The 27,424-nt window shown below is 41.9% G+C and overlaps 1 protein-coding gene across 1 annotated transcript in view; it reads right to left on the minus strand.

Annotated features, from left to right (window-relative positions):
- Positions 1 to 1,481: 1,481 nt before the first annotated feature.
- LRIG2 (leucine rich repeats and immunoglobulin like domains 2) overlaps positions 1,482 to 27,424 on the minus strand; it is a 57,586-nt gene continuing 31,643 nt past the window's right edge. The window contains exons 12-18 of the mRNA XM_049765667.1: positions 22,096 to 22,259; positions 17,670 to 17,990; positions 15,401 to 15,682; positions 8,334 to 8,783; positions 6,665 to 6,814; positions 3,914 to 4,204; positions 1,482 to 1,744 (exon numbers count right to left, since the gene is read on the minus strand). Of these exons, the coding sequence (XP_049621624.1) occupies positions 1,518 to 1,744; positions 3,914 to 4,204; positions 6,665 to 6,814; positions 8,334 to 8,783; positions 15,401 to 15,682; positions 17,670 to 17,990; positions 22,096 to 22,259 (1,885 nt within the window). The 3' untranslated portion in view covers positions 1,482 to 1,517. The remainder of the gene's footprint in view (positions 1,745 to 3,913; positions 4,205 to 6,664; positions 6,815 to 8,333; positions 8,784 to 15,400; positions 15,683 to 17,669; positions 17,991 to 22,095; positions 22,260 to 27,424) is intronic.

A 27,424-nucleotide genomic window follows, 5' to 3' on the forward strand; every position in this document is an offset into this window, starting at 1 on the left:
TGGGGAAAAAAAAAGTACTGAAAACTTTGATAGTCAACTAATTCTGGTAAATAGGCTAAGAATTTCTGTGTTTAGAAGAAACCTTAAAATGCACAATGACCCAGAAGATGATTTTAAGAGATTGAAATTATTACAAGTAAGAAGACTTAGACTGAGAGGAAAGAATTTGACGAACTATTCAAAAAAACCTACAGAAAAGAACTGAAGTCCATTTCATTCCATTAGGGGAATGAAATTCTTCTAGTTTCATTAAGTCTTGTTTACACAAAGCTTTTCTGCAACCAGAAAGTCAAGAAAATTTTTTGGCTTAATACATAATCGCCTATACATTTACAAAGGATCACTGCAAAGCTTCAGAGTGTATGAATTTTCTTACGCTACTCCCCAAAGCACTCTTCCCTTAAGAATCAGTGTGCATTGGCATAAGAAATGTTATTAAAAATACACATACACAGAAGAGAAAGAAGCGACCTTTGGTTTCCTTGCCAACCAAACACTTGGCTGCAAAGGATCCAAAACAAGCTCTATGCATATAGCGATGACAAGACGGCTGGTCTTTCAAAAGAGCCTTTTTATTCTAGAAATGTAATCACCTGGCACTTGTCAACAGATGGCAAATGACCAGACATAAGAAGGTATGAGGAAAGTGGTTAATGACACCATGACTGCGTTTGTGGGTGCAATCACATAGGTACCCTGACACTATACATAAACTTCTGAACAAATACGCTTTCCAAACTTGAAACGGTTTTTGGATCTCATTCAACACGAGTTATACAAATTCTGTCTGTGGTATGGGAAGTTGCTACCAATATTTCACTCAATATCAGTTATCATCTTGGCATATAAAAATATTTACATTACAACCAACACATATGATCAATGAATACAAAATTCATTTATAAATGTACATGTATTTACAATATAATCCCTGGACAACAGAAATCATTTAAAAATATATTTACAAGAATACAAACCCCCTTGACCGAGTGACAGTTTGGCCAAGCCTGGGATCCATGCCAAAGACCTTGAATATCAAAGCCCCAGTCTCATTTGTCTGCTTAGAACCACTGCACAATCCCAGGTAGATCCAGTTTGCAAAGTTATTCTGGTTTCTTGAAATGCAAAGGAGAACTGATGCTTCTTGGGATTCTTCTGGAGAGATGAAGGTAGAGAGACAACCCAGTAATTCAGCAAGTTCTACAGCGAGGGACTCTTCCCCGAGGACGCAGGAGGCAGCCCTGTCTCAGGGAACACACAGGAAGCACCCCTGCCAGGTTGCTTCCTTAGTGCCAGCACTGCCTGTTTATAGATGTCCCTATTCCTCCAGCTGCGACCTTTCTTCCTCAGGCCCAAGCCCAAATGCCTGAGCCATGGTGGTGTGGTCAGATGTAACAGTAGACAAAGAGTAAAGCAAATGCTGACTTTGGAACTGCTTCTGAACTCTGAGGTAGTAAATGCAAAATGAATTCAGTTGAGTCTTTGGTTTTTGTTTTTTTTTCCTCCTGGAGAGAGTTTCAGGTACCCTCGCTTCCATCTTGCACATTCCTAGTCCTGCTAAAATCAAAAGCATGGTCCTGAAATGTGGGGCAGGGCCTGGGGGAAGCCGAACAGTCTGGGCCATTCTCTGCTGCACCCTCACTTCGATGCAGCATGGGGGACTCGAGGCCTGGTTTGGGTGCAAAGGGAGAGGACGGGAGGCCCAGGTCTTGGTTTATGTTCCACAGAGGTCGTGGCAAGGTTTCTGAAGACAAAAGACAATCATTACCAGTGGCAACTAGCAGTTCAGCAACTTCCTAAAATCTAACTTGCTTCTACTCAAATTTGCAAAACAAAATATTTTGACTAAAGATACAGGAATCAAGTAGCTACTCATTTATCTTCTTGGCAACTAAAAGAAAGATTAAAAGTGAACTATGGTCTCACTAGCCCTTCTACTCAACAAACTTAACTAGTTATTTCCCAAAATCATACAACATGTCATCTACTTTCACCTGTAGTTAGTGGTTCAGCTTCTGCAGATACTTAACAATAAGACCCTCTGAATATGGCAGACTTAAACTTAATAATATCCACACTAAAATGAAAATTGCATGATAAAGAAGTGAAAGAAACACTGATTCAGCAGAGCCATTGTTTTTTTTTAATTGGATCGTTGTTGTTGTTGTTTGGCTTTTGGGCCACACCAAGTAGTGCTCAGGAGTTACTCCTGGCTCCGCTCTCAGGAATCACTCCTGGTGGTGCTCAGGGGACCATAGGGGATACTGAAGATCAAACTCGGGTCAGCTGTGTACAAAGCAATTGCCTTACCCACTGTACTATCACTCCAACCCACCATTTCTTTAACAATCAAAATGTCTTATTTTAAAAAAAAGAAGTATAGGTGTAAATATATGGGTTGTTTAAAAATAAACAACCATTCCCCAGTTTCTGGCATACTAATAATTCTATCAACAAAATATCCGAAAGCAGCTATCTTCTTAGATTATCTATACTCTAATTTCAAATTCAAGTACATCCTGCCCTTTATTTAATGCAGTGGTAAGCAGTTTCCTGAAAAATCATAAACTAAAGGTTCATTTACTTCGATGGCAATGCATCTATCTTATTAGAGAGACAAACATTCTGTAAACAAATAAAAAACAACAGACGTACAGGAGGAAAGGCGTTGTCTTACATGTGGCTAAACACTCCTTTGCTGGCTTCCCCATTTATGCTCTAGATTAAAAATTAAGCTATCTCCAAGGTTAGAGAAGAAATGCCCTACATTTGTTTTTTTGTTTTTTTTTTTTTTTTGGTTTCTGGTCCACACCTGGTGACACTCAGAGATTACTCCTGGCTATGCACTTAGAAATCGCTCCTGGCTTGGGGGACCATATGGGACATCGGGGATTGAACTGTGGTCCATCCTAGGTTAGCACGTGCAAGGAAAACACCCTACTGCTTGTGCCACACTCCGGCCCCTGGCATACATTTTTTATTTGACTTGAACTGTGCTATCTAACACTTCAATAGCATAGGAAAACAGATTTAGTGATGGTACAAGTCACCAGTGAAATAGCCCAAGGGCTGGATCCAGGCTTTACCTGAACCCCCAGTTCCATCATCTATATGATCACCTGAGCACAATGTTAGTAGAACTTAAGTTCTACTCTTTGTGGTCCCCTCCCCTCCATACCCCCCCCAAAAAAAAAGACTAATTCAGTATATTTTTTTCTAACCTGTATCCTCTTCAGAAATCCCTGAAGTCAGCCTTAAGTTAGAATGACAGAACCCATCTTACAAGTCCCTATCAGATCATTTACTATTAACCTCATCCTGGGAAGCACCAACCATCTCCACTATAATCAATCCTTCAGTCATCACTCACTCGCTCAGTAGTGGCCTTTACAGCAGAGAAAGATTCAACTTGTTACCAAATGCCTCATCTATCCAATATAAGCTGTGATGCTTTTCCTGTGTTCTGAGGAACAGAGAACAGAGCGGCTTTTCCATGCCGGGGAGTCTTCAGCACTTATTAATAGAATGCCAATCAACTCAAACCCAGTCTCAATGAAAACTACAAATGGTTATTTCCAAGTTACATTCAAAATGTAGTGTCAAAAAAAAATCAAAAAATAAAAATTAGCACCTATACAAGAAGTTTCTCAAGTTTTTAGTCAGTTCCCTGAGCAAAATTTTAAGACATAAATTTAGACATAAAAGCTGTTTTGATCCTACCAATAAATATTTTTATAACTATAATCTCAAAATCTGCCTTCAGTTGCCACCAAGGCTATTACTAATGAATTATTCCATATACCACTTGTTTGCTTCCTGCCCAATGGACGAGAAGTCTACACAGCAGGAGAAAAAAAAATCAGGTGAAAGTGAAGACAAAACAAAATGAACACAAAATGCCTATGGCCTTTACCGTTGCTCATGTGTGTGGCAGTGAGTTTCTTCTCGTGTATCCTCTCGTGGCTAGAAGGAAAGGCTGGCGTCTCTCTCTCTGCTGAGGATACCAGGCTCTCCAGGACAGCAGCATCCTGGGGTAGATGTGCCAAATATGGCTCCTTGGGCATCTGGACCATCAGGCCTGACAATGTCTGATCCAGAACATCTTCCTCGGCAACATAGGTGTACGGACAGTATTCTCGGGTGCGGGAATAGATGTTGGCATTATCATAACAATCTGAGCAGATAACTCGGGTACCAGTGCCACCTAAGAAAACATGGGAAAGAACCCAAACATTCTTCAGTTATGGAACCAGTTTTGCCAACCATCAGTTTTCTCTCACGTTTGGCATCATTATCAGAACATCTGACATTTATTCAGCAACTCACATAACCAAGATGCACTGTCAAGGTCTTTCTGCAAACTGTCTACTGCCATTTTCACAATGACTTTATGAGGCAACCATTCCAATGTATTTTATGGAAGGGCAAACTAACACAGGAAACAGTTCATTGCCCCCCTCAAAAAATCACCAGAGTAGGCAGCTGTAATTTGAAGTCAGGCATATTCTCAGCTCCCCTATCAAACCATCTTTTCCCAGCTTGGGAAGATCACATTCAAATCAAGGAAGCCAAGAAAGGGCTGGCACCATGCTACAAGATGCATGCCAACTTAAGGAAATCAGAGAATAAAAAATTATGGTCACTTCATGTCACAAAAGCTTGTATTATTTTTGGAGCCAGGAGCTAACACTATAAAAATTGCTAGAAATACGTAAGGTAAAATCTGGCAGGCACAGGGGCCATACGGGATGCTGGAATTCGAACCACCATTCATCCTGGATCAGCTACGTGCAAGGCAAACCCCCTACCTCTGTGCTATCTCTCCGGGCCCCTATTTCCAAAAAAAAATTTATTTCCAAATATTTTTATAAGTTGAAGCTTTTGGCAATTCTTCTACAAGTCTGAAATTAAGGGGGCCAAAGTGATGGCGCAAGCTGTAAGGTATCTGCCTTGCTCGTGCTAGAATCATAAAATTCTATGATTCTAAATACATATAAATGAACTCAACTCTATTAAAATGCTAACCATACACAATCAAGAAACTTCTTAGAGGGGCCGGAATGGTGGCACAACTGGTAAGGCATCTGTCTTGTGTGGGCTAGCCTAGGACGGACCACGGTTTGATCCCCTGGCGTCCCATATGGTCCCCCAAGCCAGGAGCAATTTCTTTTTTTGTTTTTGGGTCACACCCAGCAGCGCTTAGGGGTTACTTCTGGCTCTACGAAGACTTGGGGACAATATGGGATGCTGAGGTTCAAACCACTATCCTTTTGCATAGAAGGCAAACATCCTACCTCCATGCTATCTCTCTGGCCCCGCCAGGAATGATTTCTTTTTTTTTTTTTTTGGTTTTTTAGCCACACCCGTTTGGTGCTCAGGGGTTACTCCTGGCTAAGCGCTCAGAAATTTCCCCTGGCTTGGGGGGACCATATGGGACGCTGGGGGATCGAACCGCGGTCCTTCCTTGGCTAGCGTTTGCAAGGCAGACACCTTACCTCTAGCACTACCTCACTGGCCCCCAGGAGTGATTTCTGAGCTCATAGCCAGGAGTAACACCCCCTGAGCATCACTGAGTGTGGCCCCAAAAACCAAAACCGAAAACAAAAAAAAAGTCTGAAATTAAAAAACAAAAGTCCTCTCCCTGCCAGAAAAAAAAAAATTTTTAAATATACTTCTTCATATGGAAACCCATAATAAAACCCAATTTTGCAATTAGAGCAGTTCTGTTGACACCCAGTCTGAAAAAATATTTTTCAGACTAATGGACTAGCCTTTCATTTATATGGTACAGAACTACCATTTGTTAAAAGGACCTGTGACAATCTTGAAATAAGTAATTTATAAAATACTGTATGTTTTTTTTTTTTAAGCGAAGTAATTCAACCTCAGACCATAACAATTTGTCCACGGCCAGAGCTAGAAAAAAAGAACAAGGAAGCAAATCCAATTTTTCCTTCCCTAAGCAGACACCATCCACTAGAGGAAGGGGGTGGGAGAGTGGGAGGGAAAAAAGTGCTTAGAAGTGGGAGGAGGACCTTTGAGTAGAAAATATTTTTGTCTCTCTGAAGTTCTCCAATCTATGCTGAGAATGATTATACTTTATACTGCCAGCAAAGACATCATCTCTCCTGGATCAGGCTATGTTCATGGATGAAAATAAACCCCAAGAAGTATCTCAAAATATTTGATCTTCTTCCTATAGTAGGCTGTGCTCTGGGTACCTATGCTGTATGCTTTCTTCCCTGTTTTAAATATGATGTTTCTCCCTCCTGACAGTAGTTCCTTCTCTGGTAAAGACACCGGCCAAATTTCATCCTTTGGGACATGAAATCCAAGAGTTCACTGAGAATCTTTTTTTTTTTTTTTTTTGGTTTTTTGGGCCACACCCGGTAACGCTCAGGGGTTACTCCTGGCTATGCGCTCAGAAGTCGCTCCTGGCTTCTTGGGGGACCATATGGGACGCCGGGGGATCGAACCGCGGTCCGTCTCCTAGGCTAGTGCAGGTAAGGCAGGCACCTTACCTCCAGCGCCACCGCCCAGCCCCTCACTGAGAATCTTACTTTAAAATCCAGCTTCAGATTAAAGGGGAAACGTGGGCACTGAAAAATGCCCTCAATGGTGAAGGTTAAAATGAGAGGCAGAGACAACAAAGAGTACTCCGTACCTTCGCCACCTTTGTGGAAGTATCCGCTGGCAGGAGGCATGAGCTGCTGGTGGCTGCCTGCTTCTGAGCTGCTGTAACCCTCCTGGGGTTCAGACAGGGTCCCCTGGGAAGACAAGTAACTGGGAATGTCTGGAGGCAGGTTGAGGTCCTCTGTGCGAGAGAGAAAATACCTGTGGCTTAGATGAAGTCAGCAACTTCAATCAACACTCTTACAAGACAGTTTTGCTCATGTTTTCTGCTTCTATACTACTGACTAGGGCCATGATGTATATGTACCTACGACCTCAATGGCTCTTAGAATGTCCCCTAAAACAATTCACCAATTTTTTTTATAAAGTTTTCACTTTCAAGTAATTCCAAAAGATCCAAAAGCTTAAGTCCAAAATCTTATCCACACTTTGATAATCTAACTGGCAAACCCAGCCTCTTTTTTTTTTGTTTGTTTGTTTTTGGGTCACACCCGGCAGAGCTCAGGGGTTAACCCCTGGCTCTGTGCTCAGAAATCGCTCCTGGCAGGCTCAGGGGACCATATGGGATGCCGGGATTCGAACCACCATCCTTCTGCATGCAAGGCAAATACCCTACCTCCATGCTATCTCTCCAGCCCCTAGACTAGCCTCTCTTGAGGATTTCAGGGTGGGGTGTGAAAAATTGATCTCAGTCCTGAGGGCGCCTCTTTCCTTATGACATTGGAAATAAGCCTGGGGAACTGAAGAAAAAAAAGTGCATTCAATAATGTTTACTTCGGCTTTTCTTTGGGGGTGTGGGGGTCAAACCTGATTCTACACTCAGGAATCACTCCTGATGGGGCTACAAGGCATCTTATGCAGTATCAGGATTCAATGGCAGGTAACCCGCAAGGTAATCAAGCAGGTATGGCTTACCCACTGCATTCTCTCTCCATCACCAATAATGTGTTGTATATAAGAGCTAAGTTTTAAGGCAGTACCTATAAATTCTTAAAATGGTTAATCAGAGGTTCAAAGAAGTCAGGCACTTTAAGGGCTGGAGTAATAGCATGGAGATAAGGTATTTGCCTTGCATATAGAAGGATGGTGGTTCGAATCCCGGCCTCCCATATGATCCCCCAAGCCTGCCAGGAGTGATTTCTGAGTGTAAAGCCAGGAAGAACCCCTGAGCGCTGCCTGGGTTGACCCAAAAACAAAACAAAAACAAACAAAAAAAAGTCAGACATTTTAATAGAACTGTTCCATCATATATTAGAGGAAGTAGCAAAACTTCTTTGGGGTGGAGAGGCTTTTTGGCATTTTAGGAGACAACTGGCAGTGCTCAGGCTTATTTCTGGTTCTGTGCTCAGGGGTCACTATGGCATGGAGAGCATGGAGGTAGGGCATTTGCTTTGCATGCAGAAGGACAGTGGTTCGAATCCCAGCATCCCATATGGTCCCCCGAGCCTGCCAGGAGTGATTTCTGAGCACAGAGCCAGGAGTAACCTCTGAGCACTGCCAGGTGTCCCCTCCCACCAGCAAAAAAAAAAGAAAAGAAAAGAAAAGAAAAAAACAACTATGGCAATGCCCGGTGAATCATATGGGTTGCCTGAATCAAACCCCATTTGGCTACATGCCCTATTTGCCATACTATCTCTCTAGCCCCACTTCTTTATCCTGTATTACAGCCCATAAGGGGTCCAGCAGCAGGCACCGCTCACCTGTATTTGTGATGCTGTAGTCTTCATTCTTCCTTCTCATATGGTAAATCACAATGACCCAGATCAGAGAGGTGCCCACGACACAACAGACCACCACAATGATGACAATGCCAACAGTGGTCCAACCATCGTCTTCATGGCCCAGGCTGCTCGGGGAGGAGTCACAGTTGGGGGAGGACATGACATTCAGATAAATGTGCCCCCGTTCTGTTCCCAGGGTATTGGACATGATGCAAGTGTACTTCCCGGCATCTTCCAGCCCTGCATCCACGATGATGAGCAGCTGGTTGGCTGCAGCAAAGAAGTGACGTTCAGTCACCAGCAAGGGCCCATCATCTTTAGTCCAGTTGAGGCGCGGAGTAGGACTCCCCCCGGCTATGCACTGTAACACTGCAGTTTCACCTCGGGCCACCGTCTTGTCCTCCAAGGGTCTAATGAATGAGGGTGTTTCTACAAGAAAGAGGAATTTTTTTTAAAATCCTATCAAGCAATTACAGTCCTTATATCCAAATGAATTAAACATGGTGACAGGGCAATATTCCCTCTGACACAGTAATATTAAGTGGGGATTATATAACTACATAATATCAGTACTTAAAGAATCCAAATCTGCCCAAAACTTTAATGTGTCCGCCATTATGTCAAATTAACTGAAGTTTAAAAAGAGTCACAAAAATAAACTCATTTTTCTGATTGTAAGAAAACATCAAAACCAAGTAGCTTCTATTTTTTTTGTTTGTTTGTTGTTTGGTTTGGTTTTGGGGGGCCACATCCAGCAGCACTCAGGGGTTACTCCTGGCTCTGCACTCAGAAATTGCTCCTGGTTGGGGCCAGAGAGATAGCACAGCAGTAGGGCATTTGCCTGGCATGCAGCCAACCCGGGAGGGACCCAGTTCGATTCCCAGCATCCCATGTGGTCCTCAGCCTGCAAGAGACGATATCTGAGCAGAGCCAGAGTAACCCCTGAACACCAATGGGTGTGGCTCAACAACCAACCAACCAACCAATAAATAAATAAAGTTTAAAAAAACATAAAGAAGCTCTCCTTCCTGGGAGCTGGGAGTCTAGCAGGAGGAGGCTTGGCAGGCCCACGCCATGCCGGAGGCCTGCTTGGCCAGGCCTGGGGGGGGTGCGGGATTTGTGTAACCCCAGCACCCCTCTGCCGCCTTGCTCCAGATCTCCAGGGCTTCCCCAGGCCACACCCCTGGGCAAGCCGGTGAGTTGGGTCCCTTGGTGGAGTTTGAAGGTACCCTAGGCCTTCCCCCACTATCCATGCGGCTCCTTAGGGAGGGTCTGGGTGGGGCTCTGAACTTCTGTTCTCCCAGCTTCTTGAAGGATCTCTCCTTCCTGGGAGCCGGGAGTCTAGCAGGAGGAGGCTTGGCAGGCCCACGCCATGCCGGAGGCCTGCTTGGCCAGGCCTAGGGGGGGGGGTGCGGGATTTGGGTAACCCCAGCACCCCTCTGCCGCCTTGCTCCAGATCTCCAGGGCTTCCCCAGGCCACACCCCTGGGCAAGCCGGTGAGTTGGGTCCCTTGGTGGAGTTTGAAGGTACCCTAGGCCTTCCCCCACTATCCATGCGGCTCCTTAGGGAGGGTCTGGGTGGGGCTCTGAACTTCTGTTCTCCCAGCTTCTTGAAGGATCTCTCCTTCCTGGGAGCCGGGAGTCTAGCAGGAGGAGGCTTGGCAGGCCCACGCCATGCCGGAGGCCTGCTTGGCCAGGCCTAGGGGGGGGTACGGGATTTGGGTAACCCCAGCACCCCTCTGCCGCCTTGCTCCAGATCTCCAGGGCTTCCCCAGGCCACACCCCTGGGCAAGCCGGTGAGTTGGGTCCCTTGGTGGAGTTTGAAGGTACCCTAGGCCTTCCCCCACTATCCATGCGGCTCCTTAGGGAGGGTCTGGGTGGGGCTCTGAACTTCTGTTCTCCCAGCTTCTTGAAGGATCTCTCCTTCCTGGGAGCCGGGAGTCTAGCAGGAGGAGGCTTGGCTGGCACTGGTAATCTCTGTCCAGTCTACATTTTCAAAATCGCACGGGGGCTATCGCCCCCGCGCGCACAAGAAACATTAATAGTACTCTCACAAGAAACATTAATAGTACTCACTATCATTGAATTATGTTTTTATGTATGCAGAATGTCCATTTTGTACTCTGCCCTTTTGCATACCCCTTCATAAGTTCATATTTCTCTTTAACTTCTTTAACTCCTATCATCATTACTCCTTTTTTACCCTTTCTAACTTAAGTACTGTTGAGTCCTAATTCACAGACCAAAGTGGTGCCCTAGAGTTAACACCCACCCAACTATTTTAAAAGGCATAAAAAGGACACATATCTTTTCAACATTTTATGGGTATTTTCTTTGACGGCTATAACTTTTGCTAAATACTTTCTTATACAGTGATGATCCCCCCCCCCATGTTTTTTATCTTCTCTTTATGAACTGCTCAATATGGAATTTGGTGTGAAAGAATCCCTCAGTTTAATACTTATGTTTGAACCAAGTCATGGGTCTTGTTGGAAATGTTCTTATGCCCCCATATATCTGATAGCACCACGTGGCTTTATATCTTGTTTGCGTAGGCACACTAACATAGGAAAATACTATACATACCAATAAGTTCTTATCTAATAGAAATGGGAACTCACAAATCTTGTAGTGCAATGAGACCTTACACCCTGAACATTGACATAAAGACCTGGCACAGGCCTCAGAAGAATGGGCATTCTCCATTTACCCCTTGATCTACAGAAGACATTTACAAAACATCCAAGGTTGTATATAACATCACCTGGAGGCATTCCTGTACCAGGGATGACCCTACAGCTGCTCTGACATCGATCTACTCAAAAGAGACATCCCTTAACACTGAGAAGACAACAAGAACAATGACCTGTTTACTGGACAGGGCTTGCTGTATTGCCCCTTTATGGTGAGGTTTGTCTATAACATCACCTGGAAGCAATCCTCTACCACGGAAGACCCTACCACTGCTCAGACATCGTCCTGCTCAAAAGAGACTTCCCTTAACACTGAGAAGACTTAACAACAACAACCTGCTTACAGGACAGGGCTTCCTGCATTCCCCTTTCATGGTGAGGTGAAACGAAAAGGCACTCACATCATGACTTCAATGTAGGACATGCAGATTCCAGAATCTTTAATACAGAAACATGAGACCAACAACAGAGACTGTGTGATAAGTGTGTTGGCGCTACGGACAATGTCTTGGAGCGAACGATAACTTTCCTGAGGCCTAGAGCTGGTCTTATGCCAGGAAACTTCAGGGGTAGGATCTCTTTGTATTTAGGCCAAGGCTATTCCTTTCCATGCCTCTCATATTTTGGTGGGCCTATGCAAACAACAATTGCCACTCTAACACCGTTTTTACTGTGCTCCTTTGACTCTAATCCTTAAAACACACCCACTTAAAATTTGAGGTTAACGTAAGCTAATATGCATGTACATGGAAATGTAAAAAATACTATGCCTCTAATGTTTAAGGAGTTACGTAAGTTTGATGGCTTTAGATTGCCTTGTGTGCTGTTAAGAAATATTATAATGTGCTACAATCTGGGGACTTGAGGGAAAAAGTAATTGCACATGGATTCTGTTTTATCTTAACTTTCTTTGGTGAAAATTCAAAGTTAAGATATCAGCAAGGGGACTTCTTCTGATAATTATGTTATGGGTGATTGTCCTTCCACTGTAACTTTACCTTATCCTCTTTCTTTGCATCTTTTGTTCTCATAATTCATAATAAAAAATTATAAAATAATAATAAAAAAAATAAAATAAAAATAAAAAACCAAAATTGAAGAGTTGGAGTAGAAGAATATCACTCCCAAAAGATTAAGATTACAAGTTTTTTGTGACCCAAAGGACACATTTTAGAAACCGTGGTCACATTAGCCATGTCTCTCCTTTGCAGTTGGAACCTCTTATCTTATGTACGCACACATATACAAGTGCTCAAACATCTACTAAGTATATAAATATTTTAGAAATATGATACTTCTAATGGTAATACAAAGAAAACATACCTTAACTGTGAACTGATATTCATTCCACAACTCCAAATAATATGCTGAAATAAATAATATTAAAACCAAAAAAAAAAAAAAAAAAAAAAAAAACATAAAGAAATCGCTCCTGGCAGGCTCTGGGGACCTTATGGGATGCTGGGGATTGAACCTGCATCTGTTGTAGATCAGCTGCGTGCAAGGCAAACACCCTACCATTGTGCTACCACTCCAGCCTCCAAGCTTCTATTTTAGAAGCCAACTATCTAGAACTATCTTGCATGCATGAAACCCAAATCTGATCCTCAGCACCACATACTGTCCCCTGAGCCCACCAGTAGGGCTCCCTGAGTACAGCAGAGCCAGGAGTAAGGCCTGAGCACTACCAGGTGTGGCCCAAAACAAATAAACAAAACCTTTACTGACCAGTGCAGTGCTTTCTAAATCAATATACCACCCTGGGGAGTGCTGGAATGGCCATAGGGCAGGCAGGAGCATTTGTGGGTACACGGGAGGCACTTTTCCCTGCTTTAAGAAAGCAGGATTCCAGGAAGGTCCTGAGTGGTTACCTCTCTGAAAAGGGAGCAGTATGATAAATAAATGTGGGCACCTCTACTCTAGGGGGGGATAAAGAACTAAAAAGTAGAATTTGCTTTGGATTTAAATTATAAATTTTTTTTTTCATAAATAAAGGCTAGTCAGGGGAAATCTTAAGGGGAAAGATATATTACTAGAATACCTGACTAAGATGAGCATACTTGAAGGAAAATAGGAAATCTAACCAGATAACAGGTTTAAAAAAACGTTATTAAAATTCTTTTTAAATGTGTTAGAAGGAAGAAACACTTAAGAGTTCATTGTATGTAGATAGCCAAAAGGCACATGAAAAAACGATTCACATAATTAATCATCAGGGAGACGCAAATCAAAACAACGAGATATCATCTCACACCACAGAAACTGGCACACATCACAAAGAACAAGAACAACTAGTGCTGGCACAGATGTAGGAAGAAAGGTGGAAATACGGACTTGTCTAGCCTTTTATAAAACAAAACAAAACAAAAAAACAACCATAGATATTCCTCAAAATAAAACCCTAGAAATTGTGGGGCCAGAGCAATAGCGCAGTGGTAAGGCATTTGCCTTGCATGTGGCTGATCCCCAGGATGGGCCTCGGTTTGATCCGCAGCATCCCATATGGTTCCTCAAGCCAGGGGCGATTTCTGAGCGCATAGCCAGGATTAACCCCTGAGTGTCACTGAGTGTGGACCAAAAAATAAATAAATAAATAAATAAATAAATAAATAAATAAATAAATAAATAAATAAATAAATAAATAAAAATTTAAAAAAGCCAACCCTGGAAATTGAGCTTCCATATATGATCTAGCAATACCAATTTTAGGAATATACCCTAGGAGCCAAAAACACAATGCTGAAAAGGCATCTGCACTCCTAAGTTCAAAACAGCCAGAATCTGTTAACAACCAAAATGCCTAAAAACAGGTGAGTGGGGGCCGGCGAGGTGGCGCTAGAGGTAAGGTGTCTGCCTTGCAAGCGCTAGCCAAGGAAAGATCACGACCGAGGTTCGATCCCCCAGCGTCCCATATGGTCCCCCAAGCCAGGGGCAATTTCTGAGCTCTTGGCCAGAATAACCTCTGAGCATCAAACAGGTGTGGCCTGAAAAACCAAAAAAAAAAAAAAAAAAAAAAAAAAACAGGTGAGTGAATAAAGAAAACTGTGGTACATCTAGACAATAGAATACTATGCAGCTGTTAGGAAAAATGAAGCCATGAAATTTACTTATACACGGAAAGTATTATGTCAAGCGAAATCAGTCAGAGTGAGAGAAATATAGAATAATTATACTCATTTGTGGAAATATTAAAAAAGACAGTATGGTAGTATCCAGATACAATAGAAATAAGGGCCAGGAGGTAGGCCAATCCTTGGTAGGAAGCTTGCTTGCCACAATAGCAGGAGAGTGCAGTTAGGACAAAGAAGGGACCACTATGACTATGACAGTTGGAAATGATCACTCTGGACAAGAACTGGATGCTGAAAGGGGATAAAGTGATATGTAGGATACCCCCATTCAGAACAAATATTGCAAACCAGTGTCTAAAAAGAAAGAATAAAAAAGGAGAGAGAGAGAGAGAGAGAGAGAGAGAGAGAGAGAGAAGAAAAATGTCTGCCCCAGAGACAGGAGACAGATAGGAAAAAAGGCAGGGGGGGAGGGAAACTGGGGACATTGGTGGTAGGAAATGTGAACTGGTGAAGGGTGTTGTACATTTTATGACTGAAATGCAAGGGCCGGAGAGATAGCATGAAGGTAAGGCATTTGCCTTGCATGCAGAAGGTCAGTGGTTTGAATCCCGGCATCCTATATGGTCCCCTGAGCCTGCCAGGAGCGATTTCTGAGCATAGAGCCAGGAGTAATCCCTGAGCACTGCCGGGTGTGACCCAAAAATAAAATAAAATAAAATAAATAAATAAATAAAATAAAAACCTTGTAACTGAGATATTTAAAGTAATTGAAAAACGAGTTCTCTGTATAACTGTAAAACAGCTGAATAGTAGACTGAATAATAAGAAAAACAAAAGTGATATAGAGATCTTAAAGAGGAAGAGAGATGAAGGAGAAAGGAATTTAAATTCTCAACTCCTGGGAAATGACTTCTAGTTCTGCCTTCAGCAGCACATTCTAGTCATCTGGTCCATTAATAAATATCCTAGGCTGGTATTCAATCACTGGCACTCTGAGCACTGCCAGGAGTAACTCCAGAGCAGCATGACCCCAAAAGAAAAAGAAAAATGAGAACAAATGGGGCCGGAGAGATAGCATGGAGGTAAGGCATTTGCCTTGTATGCAGAAGAACGATGGTTCAAATCCTGGCATCCCATATGGTCCCCGAAGCCTGCCAGGAGTGATTTCTGAGCGTAGAGTCAGGAGTTACCCCTGAGCACCACCGCCAGGTGTGACCCCCCCACCAAAAAAAAAAAAAAGAGAAGAAACCACATATGGCCCATGCCGCAGAGAACATACATACCTAATACCGTTAGGGAGGCATTGGCCGAGAGGCCTCCTGCTATATTTTGTGCCATGCAGCTATAGATGCCCATGTCCTCTATTTTCACGTTTGCGATGAAGAAGACATCGTCCTCAGGCATGACGTGCATTCGTCTTTCTCGAGCAGCAGGGAAGTCAGTACCGCCATCTTTCTGCCAGGAAATCTGGGGTACAGGGTGCCCCTCTGCCGCACATTCCAGTCTGGCCATAGCACCAGTACGAATAGTAAGATCCATGGGCGTTTTCAGAAAAGATGGCATCTCTGTGACAAGGAAGATCACCAAAATAAATTGGGTGCATAATCTATCTCCTCTCTCTGCCTCTCTTTCCCCCTTCAGCCTCCTCTCTCTGTTCCTCTTCCCACTCCCCCCAAACTGCTCTTCTAATTTCATTTGTCAGAGAAGCCTGAATCTCTGGATTAATAATGCATACTTCAGAGGCCATCTTTCTCCCAGATTTGGTGCAGTGATGATTAAATCCTAGAGGATACCAGATGACCCAGATAGGAAAACAAAGCAGGAAGTCACAGATCTTCCTGAACTCTGTGATGAGAGAACCAGAAACTTATAACTCCCTGACTTTAGAGTTTCGAGTTTTAAACTCCCTCAACTAACATCTACCAAGCTCTCGACTCAATTACATGATAAAAAAAAAAAAAAAAAAAAAAAAAAAAAGCCTTCCAGGGCCAGCGAGGTGGCACTAGAGGTAAGGTGTCTGCCTTGCAAGCGCTAGCCAAGGAAGGACCGCAGTTTGATCCCCCAGCGTCCCATATGGTCCCCACAAGCCAGGGGCAATTTCTGAGCACTTAGCCAGGAGTAACCCCTGAGCATCAAATGAGTGTGGCCCAAAAAACAAACAAACAAAAAAGTCTTCCTAGAAAAAAAATGAAAAGGCAAAATGGAAGTACATCTTTTAGTTGTATAAAGCCTAAGTGTTTTAATTATTAATATGATAGGCAACAGATTCATCTAGCTGTTCTAGAAAAGTGTTTTACAGCTACAGTGAAGAGTATTTATTTCGGGGCTGGAGAGATAGCATGGAGGTAAGACATTTGCTTTGCATGCAGAAGGAAGGTGGTTCGAGTCTCGGCATCCCATATGGTCCCCTGAGCATGCCAGGAGTGATTTCTGAGCTTAGAGCCAGGAGTAACCCCTGAGCACTGCCCGGTGTGACCCAAAACCAAAAAAAAAATGTATTTATTTCAAAGTTAATTGTATAAGCATTTTTGTTTTGTGAGTATGACAATGATTATCACAGAATTTAAAAAATCCAAAATACTAATTATTAGGTATTAAAAGATTCTGCTTTTAGTGTCAGGAATAAATTTCTGCCAATGCCAATGTCAGGAGTAAATTTCAGTTTTCAGAAAAGACATGGTTCCAGAATAAAAATAGAGAATTGAATTTTTTTCCCCCAAAAAGCCTAACTAATAAAAACAGTCTCTCTCCCTGAACCAGAGAATTCACCTCTTACCCAAACCTAGGGAGAGTAAGGTAAAGTAAATGGCAATAGACTCAGTGCATATATACTTGATGCAAAATCACAAGAAAAATACAGGGGCCAGAGATAGTTTAGCAGATTTGCCTTGAATGCTGCTAACCCAAGTTCAATACCCAGTATCCCATATGGTTCCCCAAGCCTGCCAGGAGAAATCCCTGAGAGTAGAGCCCCAGGAGTAAGTCCTGAGCAGTGCAGGGTGTGCCCCCAAACAAAAAGACAAAAAGACAACCCCGCCACACACCACAGTCAAATGTCTGATTTGTCTAATTTCCTTAGGCCAAACAATCCAACAACTGAACACAATTAAACACAGAAAATCCTAACTATAACTTGGGACATTGGTGATGGGAATGTTGCACTGGTGAAGGGTCTTTTTTATATATAAAATGCTAAACAATAATTAAAAAAAATTTTAATCTCTTTGATAATGGAGTAAAGGTAATAAATCTTTTAAAGCATAGAGAAATATTCAAAATATGACACAAATATAATGTTGGTTATGTTATAGTTATTGATATCAGTAAGACAACATAGCAAGAGATAAGATAGAGTAATAACAAGAATATGGCAGTTTACTAAGTGTAAAATGACCTCAATGGCATATGCTAAATTGAAATTTACTAATTGTTTTTAAAATGTTCATAATGAAATTGTATATTCATGAAATTATTTCATTAAATACATTTAATTTAGTGAAGAAAAAAAAAAAGAAAATCCTAACTATAAAATATTATCAGGGAATCTCTTACCATTCACAGTCAGTTTGGCTTTCTGAGAATAATTAGAACCAAAGTGATTCGTGATGATGCACTGATATTTCCCTTCGTCCGTGAAATTCACACTGAAAAGATGTAAGACGCTGGAATATTCCAGAGCTTCTCCTGCTTTCTGCTGGTACCGAACAAAATTCTCAATGTAGGCGTCATACATGATCTCACTGTCTTTCCGCCACACAGCAGACATGGGTGAGTCGCTACTGCTCACGGCAGTGCAGGTCAAAGTCACATTCATGCCTCTCAGAGCGACCGTGGTTTCAGGATGTCTGCTTATCTGGGGCTTGAGAAAATCATCTACAGAGAGGAAACAGGGCAGGAATCAAGTCATTTCTTTCTTTGTGCACGGCAGACTACAGGATCATGTGTTGGGACCAGAGAGGCAGCTCAAAGGACTGGAATGTAAACTCATGAGGGAGGCCTGTCAAGGATTGATCCCCAAAATCCAAGCAATGCCCCAAGTGGCTCCACATTCAAATACGGTCTCAAAACCAACGAAATAAAACAAGTGAAATTATATATTGTTTAAATAATGGCAATTTGCATTGGTTTAGCTAGAACCCAATTCTATTGTGTGAGCTAAGGAAAATCGAGTCCAGAAGTGTCAGCTGACTTGCTCGCAGACCAGAGTCAGCAGCACAGCCTGTCTCAGAACCCAAACTTCTAGATTTTGGTCAAGCATCCTCTCCATTATGCCTTACTGTCATTTCTTTTTTTGGTTTTTGGGCCACACCCAGTGACGCTCAGGGGTTACTCCTGTCTCTGCGCTCAGAAATCGCTCCTGGCTTGGGGGACCATATGGGTTGTCGGGGGATAAAACTGCGGTCCACCAGAGGTCAGCTGCGTGCAAGGCAAACACTCTACTGCTGCGCCACCACTCCAGCCCCCTTACTGTCACTTCTATGCTACACCTAGAGGTGCCTAGGGAACTATGGCAGTGCTGAAAATTGATCCCAGGCCTCCAAGACTACAACCGTTTGAGCTATCTCCCCTGCTTCCTATAATGTACTTTTTCTTTGCACAGGGAGGGGATGTTTCTGGACCATATCCAGCCATGCTCAAGGATTACTTCTGGCTTTGTGCTCAGGAATTATTTTTTCTAGAGCTAGGTGACCAATCATATGGCATCAAGCCCAGTTTGGCCACATGCAAAACAAGTATCTACCCAATGTACTATCTATCACTCCAATCCCTATAATTTACTCTTAACTATGACCAATTACTGTTTCTTTTATTTGTTTGTTTTTTAAATAGTGGACATTTATTTATTTGATTTTGGGTCACATCCCAGTGTGCTCCAGGGATTACTCCTGGAGGTCTTCGGGGGACCATATGGGATGCTGGGGATGGAACCTGGGTAGACCATGTGCAAGACAAATGCCCTACGCACTATATTATCACTCCGGCCCCCAAAACCCTATTTCAATACCAACTCTAACCCTATGATCCTGTGTGCATTACTACAACTATTATTCTCTCGTGTACTTATTTTTATAATAACTATTAAAAAGCAAACTATTTGAAATATTGCATAACTTCACCTACAACAGTGAAAAATTATAAACATTTCAAATTTCCAAATAAATACTGGCCAAGATTAGATAACTACAGATTCTTTTAGAAGAGATAGTGGCCTGATTGAGAAATAAAAAAGATAAATTCATTCTATTTATTTCCTTTTTCTCTCACTTTGATTTCTAGGTTATTCCATGGAGGCAATTCTCAGGAACTTCTCTCAGCTCTGGGGAGACAACCTGGTGTTGTGGATCCAACTTAAACTTCAGGGGCCAAAGTGATGGCACAGCGGTAGGGTGTTTGCCTTGCAACTGTTCAAAACAAGCATCTACCCAACGTAATGTACTATCACTCCAATCCCTATAATTTACTCTTTTATATATATATATATATATATATATATATATATATATATAATTATATATATATATATATATATATAATTTACTCGGTTTGATCCCCAGCGTTCCATATGGTCCCCCAAGCCAGGAGTGATTTCTGAGCGCATAGCCAGAAGTAACCCCTGAGCGTCACTGGGTGTGGACCCCAAAAATCCAACAACAACAACAACAACAACAAATCCTTAAACTTCCTCTGTGCAAAGTCTATGCTTAGCCACATGAGCTACCTCTCCGGACATGACTTCTTACCATTATTTCCTACTGGATAACATTTCACTGTGCCATAGAGATAAAAAAAAAAAAAAGGAGGGTAACATGTGTAACATATTTACATTTAATGATAAAGTAAAGAAGTAATTTGTGGCAGTTTAAGCAGAATTTAATCATTACCAATTGTTTTCTTTTTTAAAGTCCAAGGAACAAAAAAAGAAATGTTGTGGGTCTGAATTGCAAATGTTGTTAGCATCTTTAAGCATACTGAAAAGTAAGATCTGAGACTGTAGAGGGACTCAAAGATAGACACCAGCTGCAGGCAAAGCAGCAACAATGCTCTGAAAGTTGCACTGTGTGAAGCACTTTACTTTACTCCAGTTATTTTATTCAGAGGATATAAAAAAAAATTTTCCAGTTGAGACAATAAAAATACCTGAAATTGGGGCCGGAGAGATAGCATGGAGGTAGGGCGTTTGCCTTTCATGCAGAAGGATGGTGGTTTGAATCCCGGCATCCCATATGGTCCCCCCATGCCTGCCAGGGGCGATTTCTGAGCACAGAGCCAGGAGTAACCCCTGAGCTCTGCCGGGTGTGACCCAAAAACCACCCCCTCCAAAAAAAAAAAAAACCAAAACAAACAAAAAACCTTGAAATTATTAGTAAATGTTAGAATCAAGGCAACTAACTTCTCGACAACTATCCCCTTCCCCACCAAAAGAGTCACCAAATTTGAGTCTTAAGAAACTATATCAATGGCTGAGGAAATGTAAAGGACATTAAAGCATTTGCCTTGAATGTGGTCAGCCCCATTTGAATCTCCAACATCAGAAGTCCCTAAATATCACCAGGTGTTCCCTGAGCACAGAAATAGGAAAAGCCCTAAGCACATGTGGAAATGGCCCTCAAAAATAGAAAGAAAAAAGGAGGGCCCGGAGAGATAGCACAGCGGTGTTTGCCTTGCAAGCAGCTGATCCAGGACCAAAGGTGGTTGGTTCGAATCCCGGTGTCCCATATGGTCCCCCGTGCCTGCCAGGAGCTATTTCTGAGCAGACAGCCAGGAGTAATCCCTGAGCACTGCCGGGTGTGACCCAAAAACCAAAAAAAAAAAAAAAAAGGAAAAAAATTACATCAAATACATATACCTCTTAAAATTGGTATGTTCATTCATTTATTCATCCATGGTTTATAACAACATAAACTACTGCTATCTTTTTGGGAAAATACCTACTTGTTATACTTCTTAGTATTTACTAGTATTCTTTTTTTTCTTTCTTTGGTTTTTGGGCCATACTGGCATCGTTCAGGCTTTACACCTTGGTCTGCACTCAGAAATTACTTCTGGCAGGCTCAGGAGACCAAATGGGAAGCCAGGGATCAAACCCGGGTCAGCCACATGCAAGGAAAACGCCTTACCCATGGCCCCCTGGTATTCTTTTCTTAAAAATCCTACATTTGGGGCCAGAGAGATACCACAGTGGTAGGGTGTTTGCCTTGCATGCAGCTGACAAGGGAAGGATTCAGGTTTGATTCCTGAGGGCAGAGCCAGGAGTAACCCCTTAGTGCGACTGGGTGTGATCCAAATCCCCACCCTCCAAAAATCCTACATTGTAATGAATTTATGTTAAACAAGTCTCACTTTTTGATCCAGGAGTCTTATGTATCAATAAATTCTAAGGTTAACAAACTTACTTTATGATGGTGCAGTAACTTTGCGCATCAAAACCATAAATGTTTTTTACACTATTATAACCATGTGACCTAAACTACAATTCAAAAAAAATTTTAGTGAACAGATAATACAACATGTAAAAAATTTGCCCTGCATGTGGCAAATCTAGGTTCTATTCCCAGCACCCAAAATGGTCTCCATCCCAGGTTCGCCACTAGTGACTCTTGAGTGCAGAATCAAGAATAACCTCTGAGCATCACCAGGTATGGCCTCAAAACAAAAAAATATATATTTTTAGAACTTAAAAGAGCATGGCCTATAATATAATATATTACCATTACAATGATGATTCAATACCACAAAAGAAAAAACTGGAATTAAACCAAAGATAAAATTTAAGCTTTGATTATTAGAGTACTAAAATGTTGGGAGTGTGATGCAATAATGTCTATGCCTAGGGCATACGGCAAGAAAAAAAGTAATTGAAAAATATTACAGAAATACAGAGAGAAACAGAAACTGCTAAGCGAGTAGGAAAGCACTCTGGCTAATTCTGTGAAGATAGCACATAGCACTATACAAAACATTAAAGAGAAATACAAACCACAGACAAAATCCTTCAGGTCCACATTGAGGATACTCTGCCCAGCAAGCCACTCGGGGTGTGCACAGCTAACATTCACAGAGTGTTGTAGATGACTATCAACTAGCCACTGAAGCAGCCACTTCAGATGACAGTCACAGAGCAAACTGCTTGTGTTCAGGATCCTACAGAAACAGAGAGAACAAAAGGACCCTTTACAATGCAGGCAGTTTCTTCAGCATCAGTAGTTCACACTACATACCTGCCTCTTTTTTTCCTTTTTCTTTTGGGGTGAGGGTTTGAGGGTGATGCTCAAGGGTACTCCTGGCTATGTGCTCAGAAATTGCCCCTGGCTTGGGGGGACTATATGGGACACTCAGGGATGGAACCGCGGTCCATCCTAAACTAGCGTGTGCAAGGCAGATACCTTGCCACTTGCGCCACCGCTCTGGCCCCTGTCTATTTTTTTCTTAGCAAAATATATTTAACATAAATTTAGTCATGGAAAAAAATTAAAAACAGTCAGCCTCAATTTTTCAAATACATTAGTATCCAAAAAGATATTTTAGAACAAAGGGACCAGAGCAAAGGCCCTACTTCCAATGAGAAGGGAGGGACTGCACAAGTAAACTGTAACAAAACACAATGCATGATCCTTGATTAGAGTAAAAAATGTCTATAAAGAACTGCTTTTGACACGGGGGAAATTTAAGTATGAACTACACATTAGAGATTATTATTTTGGGGACATTGGTGATGGGAATGTTGCACTGGTGAAGGGGGCTGTTCTTTACATGACTGAAACCCAACCACAATCATGTTTGTAATTAAGGTGTTTAAATAAAGTTATTAATTAAAAAAGATACTATTATTTTATCAAGGTTGATTTCACTAGGAGCTGTAATAGTGTTATTGTATACAAAAATGTCCTTGTTCTTAGGATACACATAATAAGAATTTTTTTTTTGGGGGGGGGAAAGTGTGGTGATTTTCACATCTTCCCAATGAAATAATAGTGGGTAGAGTACAGGGGGAGAAGAGGAAAAGGGGAGAAATGAAAAGGAAAGAAAGAACAAATCAACAAGTTTCCCAAAGCTAAAAATTGGTAGATCTAAGTAAAGGATATATGGACGATCATTTTAACTTCGTTCAAAATGCTGAGATTTAGGGGGCTGGAGAGTTAGTATAGCAGTTAAGGCACTTGTCTTGTACATAGCCAGCATGCTCAGTCCCCAGCATCCTATAAGGTCTCCAAAGCACTGCCAGGACTAATTCCTGAGTGCAGAGCCAGAAGAAATCCCTGAGCATTTCCAGGTGTGCCCCACCCAAAAATATTTCTGAAATTTAAATTTTTCCTCAAAAAAAGTATACAGAAATTAAATGATTCTATATATTGAAACATAGGTATCTTTGTTGACACAAGCATATAACTACTTTGAAATTATTTCAATATTGAAAATATTATAGTTCTGTAGTGTTATACAACTTTAAGAAATCACTGAAGGGGCCGGGCAGTGGCGCTAAAGGTAAGGTGCCTGCCTTGCCTGCGCTAGCCTTGGACGGACCGCGGTTCGATCTCCCGGTGTCCCATATGGTCCCCCAAGCCAGGAGCAACTTCTGAGCACATAGCCAGGAGTAACCCCTGAGCATTACCGGGTGTGGCCCAAAAACAAAAAAAAAAAAAAAAAAAATCACTGAAAAGGGCCGGAGAGATGGCATGAAGGTAAGGTGTTTGCCTTGCATGCAGAAGGTCGGTGGTTCACATCCCGGCACCCCATATCATATGGTCCCCCAAGTCTGCCAGGAGCAATTTCTGAGCATAGAGCCAGGAGTAACCCCTGAGTGCTGCTGGGTGTGACCCAAAAACCAAAAAAAAAAAAAAAAGAAAAGAAATCACTGAAAAATTAAGTATGTTCTATAATAAACTCATCAAACATATCTGGAGGGACCAGGAATCATTGTTTCATTTTAATGTGGACTCTTGTTCCTTGCACTTTGAAACCGAGAGAACAAGTGATTTTGAGAACAGTAGAACCTGCTTTGTGGTTATCAACAGAATTCTCATCTACCTGTAAAGTTTAGTATTGATAATGAAAGTTTATGATATGTATCTTTGATTTTATAATTAATTTATGACATGTTCTAGAGAGGTGATTTTGCTTGTGGGTACAAAGCTGTAGAAGATGCTTATCCTGCCTGAACTTAAGATGAATTTCCTGTTCCACCCAAGCTAAGAACTGCTGATTTTACTAAACTTCCTGTAGCCAACCTGATGAGATATCAAGATGTGCATAGACCCCTCCTAATGTCCTTGCTATATTCAACTTCCTCGATGTAACCATGGCGTTACATCTTATATGTCCACACTCTCCTTGCTGTACTGTAGGCCCAATGTCGTTGCTGTACATGAAGCCATGTTTAAGTGCACCTCCACAATAATACATAAACCTGAGCATGAGTCAGAAGGATGAGCTTGCAGAAATGCCCTATGAAAATATTTATCTATTTGTGAGACAAATCCTCCTTGCTAATGTTAGCAGACACATTCTAGATTCAGTCTACTGGTGAATAACCACCTTATTTTCCTGTCCTAGATTTTCTTGGGTGTGCTTGGTTAAACAATTACAATATTATAAAGTAGGGGCCAGAGATATAGCATGGAGGTAAGGTGTTTGCCTTGCATGCAGGACCATGGTTCAAATCCCGGCCATCCCATATGGTCCCCCGAGCCTGCCAGGAGCAATTTTTGAATACATAGCCAGGAGAAACCCCTGAGCGTTGCCAGGAGTGTGACCCAAAAAAAACAAAACAAACAAACAAACAATAGTATAAAGTATTTATAATATTTCAAACAGTATTTATGGGTGTCTTAAGTTCTATTTTTTATCATGAGTAATTTTAATTAGGCAATAAAATTAGTAAAGTGTTGCCTTTAGCATTGAAAAACTTGTATTTGGGGCCAGGCGGTGGCGCAAGAGGTAAGGTGCCTGCGCTAGCCTTGGACGGACCGCAGTTCAATCCCCCGGTGTCCCACCATATGGTCCCCCAAGCCAGGAGCAACTTCTGAGCGCATAGCCAGGAGTAACCCCTGAGCGTTACTGGGTGTGGCCCAAAAACCAAAAAAAAAAAAAAAAACTTATATTTATTCACAGAGAAATATTTGCCAGACACTGTCCTTGGAGGATAGACATTAACCTCACTAAGCTCATATATTAAGAGCCAAGTAAGAATAAATAAATGCAAGGTAAATATTGGAAAGTAAATACTATGAAAAAAAATCAAGCTAGCTAAGCAGTTAAAAAAAAGATGGTGGTTAATCCAATTAGAGAAAAAATGTCAGGAAAAGTACTTCCAAAAATATGGCATTTGGGACAAAGATCTGAAAGGAGTGAGTGAGCAAATAACATATAACAGGTACAAATGTCCTAAACAATGGGAATGGGAGCAGAGGCCCTCCTGTGGAAATGCATAGGTCATAAGCCCACTAGAGCCTAGAGCAATGAGTGAGAGGACAGTGACACAGATGGACTGAGAGAGCTGGGCAGAGAGATAGGATCACACTGAAGCTTTAGAAATAAAGGGAAAAGAACTCGAGGTTTCTTTTACAAGAGGTAACAGGAAGACACTGGAAGGTTAAGAATGAAGGAGTAATGTGGGAGAAATGTTCCTATTTATCTCAGGTAAGATGTTAAATGTCTCCAAACTCTGTACTCATTTATGAAAATTGGTGCAGAGAATATCTACCTCAAAAGAAAGCTAAAAAAAAAAAACCACTGAGCAGTGGTGCAGGGAGTAAGGCATCTGCCTTGTGTGCGCTAGCCTAGGACGGACCCTGGTTTGATCCCGCGGTGTCCCATATGGTCTCCCAAGCCAGGAGGGATTTCTGAGTGCATAGCCAGGAGTAACCCCTGAAGGTCACTGGGTGTGGCCCAAAAACTAAAAACAAAACAAAACACTGAGCAGTGTTTATACCTGGCCACAAATATAATATAATTTATATTAGTTTTTTTTTTCTCCTAACTCTTTGGAATCGTTCCTAGAATCTCCTAGAGCTCCATATTCTCCCAACAGTCATTATATAAATATAGAGTGGCTATCTTGGAGAAGTAGGGATCCATCCTGAGATTTTCTTCCCATCCCTGCTTAACTATATTTTCTCGTTTTTCTATCGTGATTTATAATTACAGTGCAAAAATTCTTTTAATTATGTGCCAATGTCTGATCCAGGGATATGGCTTAGCAGCAGTGAACATAGCAATCTTTCATATTTGAGGCCCTGAGTTCAATCATTCTATCATCCCATAATCAAGAACAATCCAGAACTACAACTAAACCTGAGACCCAGGACTAAAAATAGCAACTTCAGCACATACACCCCCCTTAATGCAAAGCACTGTAAAGGATTTAAAACTGTTTTAAGAACATCTGACTCAGCTTTTATGTTTTTGTTTTTTGGGTTGATGCTCAGGGGTTATGACTGGTGGTGCTTAGGGGCCATATGGGATGCCAAGGATGAAACCGGGGACAGAAGCATGCAAAGAAAGCAGCTACCCACTGGCCTATCACTCCAACACTAAATCTAACTTAGATTTTAAGTAAATAAAAACAACCATAATATTTCAGTAAAATGGAGCCGGAGAGATAGCATGGAGTTAGGGCATTTGCCTTGCATGCAGAAGGATGGTAGTTCGAATTCCAACATCCCATATGGTCCCCTGAGCCTGCCAGGAGCGATTTCTGAGCACAGAGCCAGGAGTAACCCCTGAGCGCTGCTGGGTGTGACCCCAGAACAAAACAAAACAAAACAAAACAAAAATTCCAGTAAAAACACCATATAAGCTTTGCTGCATTTGCAGTCTGGTAAAGCAACCAAATGGTTCTGAAAACAGTATTACAGTTACTTACTTTCATCTATACTAAATTACATCTTAAATGTGAATCTTCATAATAAGAATGAATATTTCTCCAAGTGGCCCTGAGATTATCACAGCCAAAAAAAAAAAAAAAAAAAAAAAAAAGCAAGCCAGGGAGAGAGCATAAAGGTCTAGGCTGGCAGGCAGAGGCCCTGAACCAGATTTCTGCACACACACCACTGAGTGTGACAATGACCATGAGGCCAAAAATGGCCCCTAGACTATTTTTCTTGTGTACCAGACTCTGTGTTGAACATTTCCAATTTAGAAACTCCTCAAAGAAACTCCTCAGAGCTCATCAGGCCCTACTCTAATCTTAAGTGCCTTTGCTATCTCCCTTTCATGTCAGTCTTGGCTACTTTCAAACATTTACAGACACTTCACTTCCCTCAAGGCCTTTTCACTCTCTCTTCCCAGCTCAGACAATATCTGAAGGC

Source organism: Suncus etruscus, chromosome 19 (genome assembly GCF_024139225.1).
Source record: "Suncus etruscus isolate mSunEtr1 chromosome 19, mSunEtr1.pri.cur, whole genome shotgun sequence".
Classification (NCBI taxonomy): domain Eukaryota; kingdom Metazoa; phylum Chordata; class Mammalia; order Eulipotyphla; family Soricidae; genus Suncus; species Suncus etruscus.